This window comes from Pelmatolapia mariae, linkage group LG2 (genome assembly GCF_036321145.2).
Source record: "Pelmatolapia mariae isolate MD_Pm_ZW linkage group LG2, Pm_UMD_F_2, whole genome shotgun sequence".
In the NCBI taxonomy this organism is placed as follows: domain Eukaryota; kingdom Metazoa; phylum Chordata; class Actinopteri; order Cichliformes; family Cichlidae; genus Pelmatolapia; species Pelmatolapia mariae.
Genome location: NC_086228.1, coordinates 24,136,430 through 24,155,266, shown reverse-complemented (window position 1 = coordinate 24,155,266; position 18,837 = coordinate 24,136,430). Strand labels below are relative to the sequence as shown.

At 40.3% G+C, this 18,837-nt stretch overlaps 1 protein-coding gene across 8 annotated transcripts; it reads right to left on the bottom strand.

The window, feature by feature from the left end:
- Positions 1-826: 826 nt before the first annotated feature.
- On the bottom strand, positions 827-17,848 carry LOC134643472 (uncharacterized). 8 transcript variants are annotated; one of them, XR_010573490.1, is made up of 11 exons: positions 17,676-17,848; positions 15,534-15,579; positions 13,369-14,447; positions 13,092-13,160; positions 12,018-12,089; positions 11,648-11,728; positions 3,128-10,625; positions 2,926-3,016; positions 2,078-2,544; positions 1,873-1,963; positions 827-1,492 (listed from the first exon to the last, which is right to left on the bottom strand). XR_010573490.1 is itself a non-coding variant. In XM_065469885.1 (5 exons), the coding sequence occupies exons 1-5, from the start codon at positions 13,398-13,400 to the stop codon at positions 10,595-10,597; spliced, it is 285 nt and encodes a 94-aa protein (XP_065325957.1). In that variant the 5' UTR covers positions 13,401-16,367; the 3' UTR covers positions 5,596-10,594. The 8 variants fall into 8 exon arrangements, 2 of the variants coding, with proteins under 2 accessions (XP_065325957.1, XP_065325958.1); XR_010573494.1 differs by lacking the exon at positions 17,676-17,848 and having other exon boundaries at positions 13,369-13,500; positions 13,797-16,343; XR_010573489.1 differs by lacking the exon at positions 17,676-17,848 and having other exon boundaries at positions 13,369-16,343.
- Between the last annotated feature and the right edge of the window lie 989 nt (positions 17,849-18,837).

Sequence of the window (18,837 nt, the reverse complement as noted above, 5' to 3'; positions counted from 1 at the left end):
TTTGGCGCCAAAAGATGAATTGGCCTAAATTTGCACTAAAATCTAAATATTTCAAAAACTATAAAAGTCATAAACACCAAAAGTCATGACATAATAGTCCAGCTCCAGCCGCACAAAATGATCTAACATATGTAACCCTAATGTCAAAACTGTTAGGCAGAGAGGCGCGGGAAAATTTTCACTAAAATATTAATATTTAAAAAACTATAAAATTCATAAACACCAAAAGTCATAGCACACCATTCCAGATCCAGCCGCACAAAATGAGGTAAACACCAAAAGTCATAGCACACCATTCCAGATCCGGCCGCACAAAATGAGGTAACATATATGAAGCTTGTCTCAAAACTGCGGGGCGAGATTTGCTGCAAAATTTCAGGCGGAAACTGAAGAATAATAATAATAATAACTAGAAAGCGAAAATTTCAGAAGAAATTTTAAGTGTGCCTATGCTACTGCCAATGAGTGTAGTTTGCCTTTAATGTGGTTCAACTAGTGCCGGTTGCCTTTTATAACACTAGAGGGAGCAAGATGCAACATGAGCATAGTTTGCTTTTTATACCACAAGAAGGAGGGAAATGGAATACAGCTGATTTTCAACTTAAAGCAAAGTAAGCTGTATTGTGATCTCTGTTATATGCGGCATACAGAGATGAGAGAAAGATGCTCCAGTTACATGATTACAAAATAAGTTAATAGATATAAAAGAAAATAAATTATGCTTTAGTGTCAGGTGTTCAAGAGAAGTTACAATTTAGATTTTACAGTTTTGAGTCGTTTAAAGTGGTAGAAAAAAAAGATGTCCATTAAGCGGTATTCAATTTGTATTTCAAAGGTATTTTAATGTCAAAGGGGAAAATACCACATGCAAATTATGAAATTTCCCATTGTGGGACTAATAAATGTATCATGTTATTCAAACAATATTTTGTACAGATACCATTTACAATAATGTATGACATTTAAACATGATATTTAGATTGTGGTAAATAGCAAAGCAATATAAAATAAAAAAGGAAAAGGAAACCATTCAAGTAACTTTATATTATGAACTGAAAAGTAAGGCAAAAGTATAAATGAAAAGCATACAAGCATTAATGTATATAGATAAACCCAACAATCATATGACCCCCTATGAGCAAGCACTTTGGCGACAGTGGGAAGGAAAAACTCCCTTTTGACAGGAAGAAACCTCCGGCAGAACCAGGCTCAGGGAGGGGCGGCCATCTGCCGCGACCGGTTGGGGTGAGATGTAAACAAATCCAAAACTGTCCACAGAGCTACAGGGGGCACACTGGGATCGCAACAGCAGCCATACAGGGAAACAGATTAGGATGTTCTTCCCAGTACTGAAGTGGGTCGGCTTTTCTTATGTGTGCGTTTTTCTCTGAGAGGTAGGTCTCCACTTTATTTTCTGTTGATGAGGCACTCACGTATACTTCTGGATAAGGGTCATTTGGAAGCAAGTGGTTGGCTGACTTTGCGAAAACAGCTAGAAACAGATAAAAGGAAAACACAATTTAAAATAATAAAACAAGAGACATCACAAAGTGCAGCTCTTCAGTTAGCAAACTGGCAAGTAATGAAGTTCTAAAAAATAATTGGAAAAACAAATCTAACTTTAGAACTAAATGACCCAAAACTATATTAAAAATGAAGTAAAAAAAAGAAATTGGCTTAATACTGGTGTCTTCTGATGAGGTAAGTCGCCATGCGAGGTAAAAACCACAGGTGGCTGTAATTTGGTGGCCTGTATACAGTTCCAATCCAAGCATGTAGTTGGTTTAAATGGGTTTAATACTGGTGTCTTTTGATCACTTGACTGTATATATAAACCTGTTGAACAAAAGGTGCATTTTAATTTCACTATACCTGCCCATCCTTGTAGCCGGTCTCTACTAGCATGGCACAGTTTCAAGATCAGTGTAGGGCTTCTCCACTGCCTTTACTGGACAGAACACATCTGAGGAGTTATGAATGGATGGATGACTTAATGAATGGATGAGATTATAGTTTGTTTCAAAGAATATCAATAAATGTTAGAATATAAAGTAAGAAACAAAAAAATACAAATGACCTGTTATGGCAGGGATCCCATCAGGTGCAGTCTTTCTGTTCACGTTTCTGGTCAGCTCTTCAATGGATGAGAGCACATCAGCAGTCTTATCTATCAGTTCCCACTGGTGAGCTGTCCTTGTTGGTGGTAGAGTGTGTTCAGAAAAACTCCCTTTTAACAGGAAGAAACCTCCAGCAGAACCAGGCTTAGAGAGGTGCAGCCATCTGCTGGGACCGGTTGGGTGAGATGTAAACAAATCCAAAACTGTCCACAGAGCTACAGGGGGCACACTGGGATCGCAACAGCAGCCATAGAGGGAAACAGATTAGGATGTTCTTCCCAGTACTGAAGTGGGTCGGCTTTTCTTATGTGTGCGTTTTTCTCTGAGAGGTAGGTCTCCACGTTAGTTTCTGTTTATGAGGCACTCACGGATACTTCTGGATAAGGGTCATTTGGAAGCAAGTGGTTGGCTGACTTTGCGAAAACAGCTAGAAACAGATAAAAGGAAAACACAATTTAAAACAATAAAACAAGAGACATCACAAAGCGCAGCTCTTCAGTTAGCGAAATGGCAAGTAATGAAGTTCTAAAAAATAATTGGAAAAACAAATCTAACTCTAGAACTAAATGACCCAAAACTATATTAAAAATGAAGTAAAAAAAAGAAATTTGCTTAATACTGGTGTCTTTGGATGGGGTAAGTTGCTATGTGAGGTAAAAACCACACGTGGCTGTAATTTGGTGGCCTGTATACAGTTCCAATCCAAACATGTAGTTGGTTTAAATGGGTTTAATACTGGTGTCTTTTGATCACTTGACTGTATATATAAACCTGTTGAACCAAAAGGTGCATTTTAATTTCACTATACCTGCCCATCCTTGTAGCCGGTCTCTACTAGCGTGGCACAGTTTCAAGATCAGTGTAGGGCTTCTCCACTGCCTTTACTGGACAGAACACATCTGAGGAGTTATGAATGGATGGATGACTTAATGAATGGATGAGATTATAGTTTGTTTCAAAGAATATCAATAAATGTTAGAATATAAAGTAAGAAACAAAAATACAATTACCTGTTATGGCAGGGATCCCATCAGGTGCAGTTGCAGTCTCTCTGTTCACGTTTCTGGTCAGCTCTTCAATGGATGAGAGCAGTCTTATGTATCAGCTCCCACTGGTGAGCTGTCCTTTTTGGTGGTAGAGTGTGCTCAGTTGCAAAGACACTAAGATCACTTGGCAAGTCCATATCCCTCACAACCTTGCAGTCATTTTGTGTTAGTGAATTACACAATAAATGGGGTTGTGATAACTGTGATATGTATTTAGAACACCTGATTGGAGGCAGGCGTATGGCTGTGATATGTAAAGGTGATCAATCAATGTGTGTTTTTCGGTAGTTGCAGCAGTAATAAGTTGTGCATATCCTCTTGACTGAAACAGTTCTTGGATGGGTTTTTTTCCTCTGCTCATAAGGTCCTCATTGAAATCTCCACAAACAATAATTGGTTGGCAATTCATCATTTCCAATGAGTCCAAAAGACATTGCATTTGTGGTAAAAACCTCACGTGGCTGTAATTTGGTGGCCTGTATACAGTTGCTATCAAAGCTGTGACTGGCGATTCAACCTTGATAACAACAAATTCAAGGTCAGTCACATTTTGCAGGTATTTTCGAGACTCTGCTATAAGAACTGTTTTGTAGTACATTGCAACTCCACCGCCATTTACCTTTGCCATGTCTGTATGGTTTGTGTAAGAGACGTGTCTGTTGCGTGTGGCCATGTTGTACTGTTCCAGCTGGAAGCGGGGAGAAACTGATGATCCAGACAAGTGAGTTTCTGTTATGCATAAAACATCAGCAAGGCTGACTTCATGGTGGCATCTCATGTCCTCCATGTGAGTTGGGAGACCTTGTGCATTGTGATGGATAATTGTCAATGTGGGGACTGTGGGAACAACTGATTTTAAGAATTGCAACAGTGGTCTTGCATTCTCAAATGATGCATGTCTCATATTTTTGAGTGCATCTGTGATGGCAGGATCAGCATAGATTTTCCTTTCATCAAAGTCTGTGATGTACAGTCCTTTAAGTGAGGTTGTGCGGCTGAGTGCGACATAGGCCATTCCAGGCTCAAAAACACGCTTCAAACATACTACTGCTGACTCCATTGTCATGCCTTGTACTTTGTGAGCTGTACATGCAAAGGCCAACTTCATTGGAAATTGCCTGCGAAGAACTCCTTTTTTACTTGTAGATTCTTCACATTTCTCAATATATACGAGGTTGTCTGAGGATCCTTGTATTTTTCTGCGAAATTTTTGCCCAGAATTTTGATTGTCCAGCGTAAGTCCAATGAGATTCACAGTTTTTGGTCCATCCTGTGTGGTTGTCACAATGTTCGTGATTGTTCCAAATGTCCCATTAACAAGCCCATCTTCAACATCCAAATTTCTAATAATCATAACACGCACTCCAGGTGCAGCTTGTATGTTATCAGGTAAATCTCTTTTGTTGCCTTTCATCATATCTGCCAGGAGGACCATCTCACCCGTCCGTGGGTCTTTTCTGTAGTCTTCGGCCTGAATATTTATGATATCAGAATGAAGAGCAGTTACAGTTGCTGAATTGTGTTTGTCGACCTCTTTGTTTGTAGCATAAATGTGTAATACATTAGATGGACAGTCTTTTATGTCATGGATAGCCTGTGTGAGCAAGGCTTTATCATTGGCTTCAAGAGAATTTGTTTTTTGCTTCACTCTTATCCTGTTCAGAACTTCAGCAAAAGAATGATCATCTTTCTGTCGCATGATTTCTGTCAGGTTGACCATGTGGAAATAGTCTTTCCAGAGATCAAAGACATTGTCCTCGTACACACAGAGTGGTTTGGCTTTTCCAAGGGGTGGCAGCTGGTAAAAGTCTCCTACTGCAAGGATAGACATCCCACCAAAAGGCTTCTTGTTTCCTTTGATCTGCTGAAGTCTCCAGTGGATGTAGGCAAAAAGGTCTTTAGAAACCATAGATATCTCATCAATGACCAGAATCTCTGCATTTGAAAGTGAAGCTCTCACTTCATCCAGTGCATTGCCCAATCCCTGATACGGCGGTTTTAAAGATTTTGGCAGCTTTAGCAGAGAGTGCAGTGTTTTCCCAGATATGTTAAAAGCTGCAGTGCCAGTAAATGCAGTCAGCAGTACTGCAGGGTAGGACATGTCTGCTTGGTCACGGAATCTGGGGAGTTGGTGCAAAATCTTTGTTGCCTCCTCATATATGCACTTGATAACATGTGATTTTCCACAGCCAGCTCCTCCAGAGACAAAATAAAAGAACTGCTCAGGACAGTGACCCCACACAAGTTTGAAACACCACTCACGCACTGCGTAGAATATGGATGCTTGGGTTTCATTTAGACTTTGGTACATTTTTCTGACAAAGTCTGGGCTCAGCTTAGGTGCTATGATTGCTGGCATGGTTCCACTGTTGCTACCACTGACTTGGTAGTCTGGAACAATGTCCATTTCATTTTCGTCAGTCTCGTGTCTGGATTGTCGTTGGGCCACACACTCTAAACGATCTACTTCAACCTCAGGTGCAAAGGTGTTCCATGCATTGATAAGTGGGCCTTGTTGTTCAATCTGTTCCAATGCCCTTTCCATTGTTTTGCCATGGCTTTCATAACGCTTTTTGTTAAAGGTAACAATTGGCCGTACTGCAAAACCATGTTTTCGTCCACTTTTGTAGAACTGTTCGGATGTGGAGTGTTCTGTGTTTTTAAAGTCATCATTTGATCGATGTGGAAAATAAAGTTTTAGTAGTCTGCTATAAAACTTTTCTGGATGTTTCTTTTCTGAGAAGCGAGGATATCTGATTATTGCAGGTTTCCCTCTTGTTCTCTTTTGAATATAACCCATGTTATTCAAAAGAGGGATGGCATTTTTTGACTCTGTTTCACGGCTGTAGAGAATCCTGTACTCTGAAGCAAATTCAGCCAAACACATTCTTTCAAACTCAGGTGTTCTGGGTCTGTTTGCATATTTTTCTGGCAATCCAGACATCCACACATTTTCATCATCTGGTGCCATGCTTTGCAACCTGCTCATCGGGAGACTCATTTTCAGGGCATCATCATCAGTCTGTATGAACACCACACTGCGTGAACACTTTTTTAGTGGCAGGCTGCATGTCCTTGCCACGGATTCCTGGGCACTGACTTCTCTGTGTTTAGCATATGCCTGCATTATCTGTTTCATTTCATCTCTTTCATTGACATTGGACTTTTTTACCTCCTGGATGACTCCATTAAGAAATTGTGTCATCTCAAATTCGGGTTTAGAGACATAAGACATCATGTACATCAGGCAGCTGTAGTCATCAATGACATATTGGATGTCCATGTTGGCATTCCAGGCTCTCAGTAGATCTGCATTGTATGCATTCACCCAGCAGTCATTAGGTTCACGCTTTAAGAGGATGACATGGCCATTGCTTAAATTGAAGACACAATCCAAGTATTGTTCATAAGTTAATTTGCATTTGTGAAGCAGCTCAGACAAGTCTTCAAACGAGGAATTTGGGTCACAGAGCAAATCTCTCAATGGCTGGAGTTTTTCTTTGGCCTCTTTCTGTTTTTTTGCGAGCGCCATTCGTCTGTTTTTTTGCTTTTGTTTTTCATTTGTGCCTTTCTCCTTACTTGTGCTATGCTGCTTATCATTGTGATCATCGTCATCATCTGGGCTTGGGAAAGTGATCATTGTTTGGTCTACAGGTAGTTTGGGGAACCCAAACCTACATGACACATTACCTTTTTTGCAGGATCTGGAGTGATTTCTGCTGTGGACTTGAACCTCAGACACAATTTTGTGAAGTTCAGGATCGGCATTTTGGTCAGGCATCTTACATGTTATGTACTTGTCAATAAATTTGTACACGTGGTCTTCAAGGTCGCTTCCAAATTTAGGTGCATCTTTGACCCAAACCAGTAAATGGATATGAGGGCTACCTCTGGCCTGAAACTCCACTCGATAAAAGTAATCTTCTACTTCACCGATGGGCTGTGCTGGGGACAGGATCAGTGTTGTCATTAGTGCATCGACTCTTTTTTCAAACAATCGCATCACAGTCACAGGGTTGCTTCGGAGAATTTCACACTTTGTGTTCCAGTCAAGTTGTGAAAAATCCACTTGTTCACCTTGTTGAGTTTTTATGACCTCAACAACCTCAGGCCATCTCATTTCAGCAGCTGAAAATGTCAGGAAAAAAGTTGGCTTTCCTAACTGTCTGACCATAGCATGCAGATCTTTCAGTGCCTTTTCCCAATAGGCTGGAGTACCTCTCAGAGGTTTCATGAAGCGTGTTGCATCTTTGTTATTTATCAGTCTCTCCACTTCGTCTTTATTTTGAAGCATTCTGTTACTAATTCTACGTCCATCCTTTGTGATTGCCTTACCTTTGCGCAATTGGATGGACATGCTGTTTGTAGCCATGTGTGTTTCTGTTACAAACTGTGCAAAGAATAGGTAGCTTTGGTCAGTTGCAAAGCGTGTATCTGCAGAGAACAGCCGTGTATTAAAATACATGCTTGGGGACAGTTTGACTTGTCTGGCTTCATCTAATGTGTTCTGTCCAGTTGGGAACTGCACAGGAAAGGCCATGGCTTCAAGTTTAGGAATAGAGAAGAAACCAACAGGTCTATTTCCTTGGGCGGGTGCAATGCTAAATATTCCTTCACCATATGATAAAATGTCCTGTGCTATATCTGGTGGTTGCATACAGGTGTCTAGAACAAGACCAGGGCGAAGTTCTTCCTTTTCTTTCTCCGTATCTTGTAAGGGCTCTCCATTTGACTGTTCAGGCTCCAATAGTTCGTTTACATCATGACATGGCTCAAGTATTCCAGCTGTTGTTTCCTCAGTGGTTCTTCTTTCTGGTACAATTTGGTTGTCAAAGTTTCTGGGCAGTGCATCTTGAATATCTGTATCAGCAGTGTCATGTTCCGTCTCGATTATCTGATTATTTGTGGGATCAGCAAAAGTTGCGTCATCATCAATAGATACATCTTTGTATTCTGAATGCATCTCTTTTAGCTTTGATAAGCCTGCTAACACATTCTTCATGTTCACAGTGTAGAAGTGTTGGTATCCTTTGAATCTGATGTGTCTTTTCAGTTGTACTTGCAGGAGCTGGGCTTCATTGCTAGGTCTGGGAAGACAGTTTACTGTGGTTTCCACGTCTGACGGTACACAAACAACAGCCCCATGTACGGCTCTTTGTTGTCCTTTTGGTAATGCAATGATTTTGGCAAACGGGAGAATTTTAGCAATCAGTTGTCGTTCTAGTACATTTAATTGACTCAGTTCAATTGGGATGGGTGCTAGTGCTAAATTGTTTGCCACTGCGATGGAAGAGATCTTTCCTCGTTGTAGGTGGCTGTCACAGTTGTAGCAAATCCACTCTTGCATTCTTTGTTTTGGAAAGGTACAATTAGCTGTACATTCACTATCACAAACATGGACAAATTTTCCTGTCAAGCAGGTGTCAACAATGTGACTATTTTTAACATACTTTGATCTTTTGCAGTGTTTTACTTGATTAGGAAACAGAGTTCTGTGGCACACTGTACAGACATGGGTGGGTCCTAACTTAATTGTTTCACGGAAAGCTAATGTGGCTGCTTGCATCACACTATTCACTACAAGCTGGGGCTGTGCTTCAGACTGTGGACCCTGCTGGAATTGTGTTACTAGTCGTCTGTATTTCTTCTTTATTCTCTGCGCACACAACTTTTTATAAATGGCGAAAGATGCAGTGGTAGCCATTTTGTGTCTCTGGTACTCTGCACAGCGCTGTATATGGTGCAGTCTGAATTGTGAGTCATTATGATACCTGGCATGAATTGATTTTTTTTGTTTGTGCCTGTATTTTGGATCCGATGCATATTTTGTTCTTATATATGCCCTCTTCCTTTCTCTGACATCATCCTCTCTGTATTTCTGGCTCATGTATTTTTTTTGTCTGCTTTGAAAGTCAGCATCCGTGTTGTACCTTTGGACCAGATATTGCTTCTGTCTGCTTTGAAAGTCAGCATCCGTGTTGTACCTTTGGACCAGATATTGCTTCTGTCTGCTTTGAAAGTCAGCATCCGTGTTGTATCTTCGGAACACATATTGTTTCTGTCTGGTTCGAAAGCTGGCATCTGTGGTATATCTTCTGATAATGTAGTCTCTCTTTTTTTGTTGAAAATGAGGATCATTTTGGTATCTCTTCACATTGTGGGCTTTTATCTTCTCTTGAATATGAGGATTTGCATAATAATCTTTGGCTGATAACAGTTTTTGTTTATGGCGATGACAGTTTTGAGCATATTGAGTTTTCACAGCCTGTAATTTTTTCATTCTAAATTCAGGAAAGCAGGCATATCGTTCCTTTTCGTGTCTTCTTTTGTTTATCTTCTTTGTCAAGTCTTCAGATGAAGATTTTTCTTTAGCTTTTACATGCTGCTTGTGACTTTTTTGAGCTTGACGAATAGCTTTCCCACGTCGTCGTTTATTTAATCTGCACACATTTCTTGTTTTTTGGGGGGGTTTATCTATGACTTTATCTCTTTCATTATTGAGTTCAAGATTTTCTTGTTGTTCTGTTTGGATGTTGCTTGTTGGATCAACAGATGTTTCAAGTTGATGTTCACAAATTTGATTTGAAGCCATTTTGTCTTGTTGCGGGTTTAAAGCACTTTCTAACATTGTCATGTAGGTTTGGGCTGATTCTGGTTGAGGCACTTGCACAGTGGGATTTGTGATTTGTGGTTCATCATTTTGTGGTGATGTAGCTGTTGCTCTTGGTGTTGCTTGAGTTGACTGTGCAGGCTGTTCGTTGTGAGTGCTGACTCTTTTGAAAGAAACAGGCACAAACTCATATCTTGCATACCTGCCTTGATTTTGAAAAAGGTTATGAAGGTGGGTGATCAGGTCATTCACATGAGTGAAAGTGAGCATGACTGCTGTTCCATTTGGCTGGGGTAAACCTGCTGCACTTCTTGAATGTGAATCAAATAATCCATACCTCCCAGATTTGTCACGGAAAACTGCAATGCACTGAGGTGAGACCATGAGCAAAGCATAGCTCACATCTGTTGACAGACATACAAGACGACTAGCAAGAGGCAACCACCACTCTTTTCTTTGATAAGTTTTGTCTGCTGCTTTCAGGTATCCATACCTTATGTTGTCCATTTTCACACTGTAGACATTTATGTCAGCATGAACTTTTTTGGGCAGTTCCTCTATGGTCAGATGATTTTGTGTATAACGCCTCTCCTGCTGAAGATTTGTTTTAATCCAACAGTAGAGTGCATCTCCCTGTTCAAGCACCTTATCAAGTCGGGCTGTGTTGAACTGGTGTTCCTCATTAAGGTAGGCCAGGAATGTGAGGGCATTGCATGTGCACTGATGATTTCGAGAGAATTCTGTGTACCTTTCATCACTTTGACAATGAGTTGCACTGACACGCCAGAAGTGCTGAACTGCGTTGCTCTGTAGCTCCTCTGTCAGTAGTTCTTCATTTGTGTTGTGGAAAGGCTGATCAAGGAATGTAAAGGTGACACATGTTATTGTTTAGTATTTAATGATATGCATTTCACGGTTGAGTAAACATATGTAACTCTTGGTACAATGATGTAAGACATTTTTAATTGGCAAGAGTTGTATAAATTTAGATTCTTGTAAAGTAAAAACATTTTTTTTTTAAATTTGGTAAAATAATCAAACAATGTTCAGGCAAATGAAGCCAAATTATGTCACTCCTCAATCATATTACAGCATAATCGAAAGAGACAAGCAGAAAGACAGTGACAGGAACAGTGAGAGAGAGTGGGAGAGAGCAGAGGTGGGAAGTAAAAATGACAAATATTTTAGATATCTGTAATTTGCTTTAGAGGTGTTTTTTTTAATGACCTTTTACAAAGGTCATATCTGTACCTTCTGCTCCTCATATTTTCAAAGCAGTTAATTTCTTTCAGTATAACACATTATTTTAGGTTGCTGCGGGCCTTCAAACATCAACTAAATTGCAGCCTAAATACAAATGAAAGGAAATCCTGTTTACGTATTATTCGTAAGAGGATCTCAGATGCTCTTAAATTAGATGTAATTCATTCACTGATTTCAGATTAAACCAGATGGCTCTGTACATGTGCCATAAAAAACACGTTTCATAGTTGTGTTACGTTTTGTAAAGAAATGACACAAAATTCAGTTACAGGTTAAATGTGATTGAAACAGAACACACTGACATTCATCTTGAGAAAAGATGAGTGTCACAAAATGTTTGTATTTATTTGCACTGCTTTTCACTGTGGATGTCAATTTATCTGAAGCTTTAAGTATAAAATGGTATAAAAGTATTCAGAATAATAGATATAGAAATAGCTAAACAGACAGACAGCTGTTGAGATGTCTGCATTTTAGGAGTCTGATGAAAGAAACTGACAAATGTACATGTTTAGTCTAACATTTTAGTATATTTAGTACGAGTTAGCAAGCACACTTAAGGTGAAAGACTAAATATCAACCCCGGTGATTATACATAGGGTTAGGCTTACCTTTTTAGGTGGAGAATTTGATGCCGTGTGGAAATCATCGGTTGCCCAGACTCGTTTTGCTGGTGGACGAGTTTCTGAACTCTGATAATACAGTTAATCAAAATTAGAAAACCTACTAACAGAGTTGAAACAGAGTGTAACACTGGATACTTTAAAGAAAACATGAAACAGTAGCGGTTACTAAACTTACAAAGCAATAAAAAAAATCCAGCTGTTTGCATAACTACTAAGAAATTTGAAAGTGAGTGTAACTTTAAAAACTTTAAACAAAACTAACAGAAGCGAGACAACAAAATTCTTACTGTTTGCATAAGGCCAACATGTAACCATATCCATAATCCTTAATGGAGGAATACCGTTTTAAAGTTACCTTGCTGCCTGGAGGACATAAGGAGGTGGATCTATTCTCCGTTTCCAAGGACAAGCTGGCTGGTGCTGTCTGCTAACCCAGGCAAAAAAGAATATAATGTTAAGACATTAAGTGACCTGACACTTTAATTTCACTTTACAATGCAATGCATGGCATGAACTGTTATGCCAGTTGGGTAACATTATAAGATAGAAATGGTCAACTGTATGGGTAAGTGTTATAAAAATATATTGTATGTGCTCACTACCACATCAGAATTACCTGTTCAGAGCTATAAAATAAAAATAAAAAACCCTTTGTCATATTTTCCTTTGTTTTGGATAGAAATTGGACAAAATTGAGTTAGCAAACATGCTTTAAGTGAAAGACTACATATCAACTGTGGTTATAGACACCAAAGATCAGATATATACAGACTGGGTAGGGCTGCTCAATTAATCAAATTTTAATCGAAATCACGATCTGAGCTTTCAACGATAATTAAAAAGGACTGAGCAGATTATTAGCACCACCCTCGTGCTGTACTCTCACGCTGCTCCGTGCGGCAAATCGAGCACACCTCTCTGTGTTTTGAACACGCGTCACAACAATTAAGAGGAGCTAACAGAGGGAAGCTCGGAAAGCTAAGCAGAAGTTATTTGGAGAGGAGAGTGACTGCCGTTGGTTGAAAAGAGGTAAAAAACAAAAAACAAAAAAACTTCAGTGGGGTGGAAACATTATGGGTTCGCGAAGTCAGACGTGGATCAAGTAGACATAGTGTGTAAACTTTGCTACAATGTCGTAGCTGCACCACGGAGCAACACTGCAAAGTTCACTAAACATACATGTTTACGTTTTTCATTTATTTTTTATATTGCAAACATTTACACTGTTATCAGTATTTGCACACTATTTTATGACAATCTTTAAAGCCATTATTCAATACATCGTTATTGTTAAATACATATTGTCAAATAATGGAGATCTAGATTTCAGTGAAAATAATCATGATTATCATTTTTGCCATAATCGAGCAGCCCTATGTGTGGGCATACCTTGTAATTTGTTAATAGAGGAATATTTTTTGATGTTTACCTTGGTACATGGGGAACATAAGGAGGTGAGTCTATCCTGTGTTTCCAAAGATAACCTGGCTGGTGCCATCTGCAAACCCAGGAAAAAGGGTATAGAAGACATTAAGTGACCTGACACATTCATTTCATTTAAATGTTCTGTATACCATGCACTGTTATGCCAGTTGTGTGACATTATAACAAAAAATCCTAAACTGCATGGGTAAGTGTTCTTAACTGTCTCAAACGTGTTTTGAAAACTGTTCAACTGTCTGTGATCACTACCATATCCTCATTACCTGGTCAGATGGAAAACTACTGACTGCCTCATCTTGGTTGTGGCCAGAGAGCACTGGGACAGCAGGATCGACCAGGTCAAGTGGTTTCCAGCGCTTCTTTTGTGCCTGGGATCTTTTATTTTTTCTCGGCATCTGGTAGAATGTCAACATAAAAACAGAATATTAATTATTGGCATTTCAAGCAATTTGTTATTCTAACCCTCTGATACATTGACAGACAAGATGACTACAAGAACAAAAAAAAAAAAATCTCTTTTCTTTAAATAGACATATTGATAGTGTCACTACCCGGTGTTAAGGCTTTGTTAAGTTCCATAACAGTTTGTATATTGTAATTGAGAAAGTGATTACCTTGAAAGTTGGGAGGCAGATTTGTTGACCACGACAGTTACTTCGTTTTGGTGTACAGTAATTGGGAAAGTAATTACCTTGCAAAGCTGGGAGGCAGTGTTGTTGCTGAGACGCTGGTCGAATGCCAGCAGCAAGCAAACCCAGATGTTCACAGTCCTACTTAACACCTCAAACTTTTCAAACAAATCTTACAAGAACATTTGGCAAAGTGATTGGCTTGCAAACTTAGGAGACAGTCTTGTTGCCCACAACAGTTTTTTTATAGAGTAATTGGAAAATTGGGTACCTTGCAAGGCTGACAGGCAGTCTCGTTGCTGGGAGGCGGTCTTGTTGGTGGGGCTCTGGCAGAATGCCAGCAGCAAGCAGACCCAGATGTTCACAGTCCTACTTAACACCTTAAACTTTGCAAACAAACCTCACAGAACAATTAGCAAACTGATTGGCTTGTAACACTGAAATGTAGCCTTGTACTGTCTGGTTTAAATTTCCTACTGAGAGACAAAGAGGAACTTTACTGTTTGGAAGGGAGTAAAAACACTGTACCATCTAATCTTAAAAGTTTTAATTACAAACAACAGCTCTGGAATAAAATGACATCCAGCGCTAAACACACCTATTTTTTTCTAAATATCAGCTGAATACATACATAGAAAATATAAGGGGGGGGGGGGGGCACTTACCTTGGCTGAATCAAGAGTTGAGGTATTAAAGGGTGCTGTAGTTAACGCCTTATAAAGACAGACAAAGAAAGGTGTGAAACGCGACTACAACGCAGTTATTGTTTCGTACGCGGTGAGAGTCGCATCTTAAAAGTTTCAATTACAAACGATACCACTGGAATAAAATCACAGTCATTTTGTAGATATCAGCGCTGACTATCCGCTAACTGGCTTTAGCATCGTGCCGAACGTGCCGAAACAAAGAAATCGATAAAGAAACACACACACAAAAAATCACTTTCAAAGCTAAATTTCAAACCAGAGACAGAGATACGCTTACGGTGTGTCATAGTAAATCACTTTCAAAATCAATTTCAAACCGGGAGATGCTTAATATCAGCTAACTAGCCAGCAACAAAACCACGAGACAAAGAGAGGTGTGAAACCCGACTACAATGAAGCCATTTTTTGAGAGTCGCATCTTAAAAGTTTCAATTACAAACGATACCACTGGAATAAAATCACAGTCATTTTGTAGATATCAGCGTCAAGACACAGAAAAGCACTTTTAAAGGTCAATTTCAAAACCGGAAGAGGGACAGAAACGCTTGCCTTAGCTGACTATCCGCTAACTGGCTTTAGCATCGTGCCGAACGTGCCAAAACAAAGAAATCGATAAAGAAACACACACACAAAAAATCACTTTCAAAGCTAAATTTCAAACCAGAGACAGAGATACGCTTACGGTGTGTCATAGTAAATCACTTTCAAAATCAATTTCAAACCGGGAGATGCTTAATATCAGCTAACTAGCCAGCAACAAAACCACGAGACAAAGAGAGGTGTGAAACCCGACTACAATGAAGCAATTTTTTGAGAGTCGCATCTTAAAAGTTTCAATTACAAACGATACCACTGGAATAAAATCACAGTCATTTTGTAGATATCAGCGTCAAGACACAGAAAAGCACTTTTAAAGGTCAATTTCAAAACCGGAAGAGGGACAGAAACGCTTGCCTTAGCTGACTATCCGCTAACTGGCTTTAGCATCGTGCCGAACGTGCCGAAACAAAGAAATCGATAAAGAAACACACACAAAAAAAAAAATCACTTTCAAAGCTAAATTTCAAACCAGAGACAGAGAGATACACTTACCTTGTAAAAGCTTACGGTGTGTCTTAGTAAACACTTCAGAAAATCACTGTAAGTTCAAGTCCAAAGCAGAGGAGGGGGGAAAGACGCGTTACCGGTGAAGCGATAGCCACGCTGTCTCAGAAAATCATGTCTACGGTCAATTTCAAAGCGGAGGAGGGGTGTCGTCATTGCGTAGTGTCGTCATACGCTAGCGGTGCTAGCGGCACTAGCTAGCTAGCCGGCTATCAGCAACACGTAAGAGCACTGTCTGTAATATGGGATGTCTTGATAAAACGAGCAGATATTTGAAGTTTACACACCTACATTCTCGCCTGAAAATATCTTAAAAGTTGATTTTGTGACCTAGAAACACTAATAAAAGACATATAAAACGAAGTGGTGGCCGCCATTGTTTACTCTGCAGAGGCGTGCTATGAATTGTGGGATATGGAGTTTTCGCCCAAGCATAGATCTTTTCACCTGTACTACTACGGCTATACCACTAGAGAGAGCCAACACACCACAAATGAAGTCTGTTTCTATGGGGCCAAAAGTAGAATCTTTCTCAGGAACCTAGAAATTGGCCCAAATTTGCACTAAAATCTAAATATTTCAAAAACTATAAAACTCATGAACACCAAAAGTCATACCATACTAGCCCAGCTCCAGCCGCACAAAATGATGTAACATATGTAACCCTAATGTCAAAACTGTTTGGCAGAGGAGCGCGGGAAAATTTTCACTAAAATATTAATATTTAAAAAACTATAATAGACATAAACACCAAAAGTCATAGCACACCATTCCAGATCCAGCCGCACAAAATGAGGTAACATATATGAAGCTTGTCTCAAAACTGCGGGGCGAGATTTGCTGCAAAATTTCAGGCGGAAACTGAAGAATAATAATAATAAGAATAATAAATCCGAGCAATAGTAATATGTGTGCCTCTTGGCATAGGCACACATAATAATAATAATAATAATAATAATAAATCCGACGAATAGTAATATGTGTGCCTCTTGGCATAGGCACACATAACTAGAAAGCGAAAATTTCAGAAGAAATTTTAAGTGTGCCTATGCCGCTGCTATTCAGTGTAGTTTGCCATTCATACAGCTACAGAGAGCAAAACTCAGAAGAGCACCCATTCTCCACCATGAACTATGGTAAAAACAAACACCGCTCACGCTTCACAGATGACAGCTGTAGCTTTTCAACTCACAGCCCGACACACACCCAAAAAACAGCCGAGAGAGCACAGACTACGCCCGAGAGGCGTGATTGCAGGTGCCGCTCAGGTGGGTCCACCTCCCCTGCAGCAGCACTGCAGACCATGCCCCGCCACACACATCAAACACGTAAAATAAATATTTATGCACTTTTGCATTCACTTTTTGTTTTTTGTTATTTTTTACACAGTGTTCTGAATGATGAACAATGGTCTACAGCCAATCTTGTGTATTATTATACAAACTTTGGTTGTAAGATTCAGATAACTATTTAATAAAAGCTAAATATTTTATATGAGAGTAAGAAAGAAAAGTATATCTTTGTGTCCACCTTTCTCTGTTAATGCCCTACCTGGCCCCCTGGCAAAAGCTTTGCTAGATCCGCCCCTGCACAGTTACCAGCTGTCAGCTACACAAAAAAAGGAGCTTGGTGTATATTTGTCTCTCAGAAACAGTTCATAACTTCCCTTCAACTCATTCATGTCACCTAAGGGTAAAGCTGTTTCTCCATCACCAGTTTAGCTCTGATGATTCAGTAAGGACATCTGGTTTGGAACAGCCGTTTTTACAGCTGTGGCTGCAGCAAACATCAGCTGATACTAGAAATTAAAAGCAAATGAATTCTAACAACAGCTGATCAAGCTTAAACGTGCTGCTGTTGTTTAGCGATAAACAAACAAGAGAGAAAAGCCGATCATTGATCAGTTTCATGACTGAAGTTTCAACAGGCGAGAGAATGACAAGGGAGGCTCTCATAAAGTTCAACATCGGTAACTTAGCGCGCACACAGCTGTATACAAACTCCGTCGTGCTAGCTAGCACGCAGTACGAGTTATTGTAAGTGATTGAAAAAGTCAGCACAACGAAAATAAACTACACCTAAACTCGGTTTATATCTGACCCAAATAGAGTGCAGGTCATAACTTCTTACCTGAAATTCAGTTCACCTCACGCTCCTGCCTTCGCTTTCCCTGATCCACGATTGACCTCCACGTTAGCAAACACCGGTCGATCGGCGGTAGCCTCACCGCCTTGTATGTCTCGTTCGCGGCATGTCCTTTCTGTCACACACCGGTGGATAGCTGCCCTCTGTTGTAGCTCCACCGCCAAACAACTCAGTTATTTGGCGGTGGGAGGCTCTCATAAAGTTCAACATCGGTAACTTAGCGCGCACACAGCTGTATACAAACTCCGTCGTGCTAGCTAGCACGCAGTACGAGTTATTGTAAGTGATTGAAAAAGTCAGCACAACGAAAATAAACTACACCTAAACTCGGTTTATATCTGACCCAAATAGAGTGCAGGTCATAACTTCTTACCTGAAATTCAGTTCACCTCACGCTCCTGCCTTCGCTTTCCCTGATCCACGATTGACCTCCACGTTAGCAAACACCGGTCGATCGGCGGTAGCCTCACCGCCTTGTATGTCTCGTTCGCGGCATGTCCTTTCTGTCACACACCGGTGGATAGCTGCCCTCTGTTGTAGCTCCACCGCCAAACAACTCAGTTATTTTTTCCACATCGACCAGCATCATCGGCCCAAATAAACGAAAAATAAGTCCAGCTAAGACACAGACCCTTGCCGAGCGATCCGGCGATGAAACAAATTTTAGCCACCTCACTATCAGCCAAGCCTGGGTGGTTTTTCACGAAGGGTCGCTAGCGGCGCTAGCTAGCTAAGCTAGCGGCGCTAGCTAGCTAGCCGGCTATCAGCAACACGTAAGAGAACTGTTGCTAAATAAACTACCCCTAAACTCGGTTTATATCTGACCCAAATAGAGTGCAGGTCATAACTTCTTACCTGAAATTCAGTTCACCTCACGCTCCTGCCTTCGCTTTCCCTGATCCACGATTGACCTCTGCGTTAGCAAACACCGGTCGATCGGCGGTCGCCTGCCCCGCCTCGTATGTCTCGTTCGCGGCATGTCCTTTCTGTCATACACCGGTGGATAGCTGCCCACTGTTGTAGCTCCGCATTATAGCACTACCAAACAACTCAGTTATTTTTTCCACATCCAGCTGTAACTCCGATTCTGTGCGAGCATTTGCGAGAGACCGGGGAGGTGAAACGAGAGAGAGAGTCCCCTCGCTGT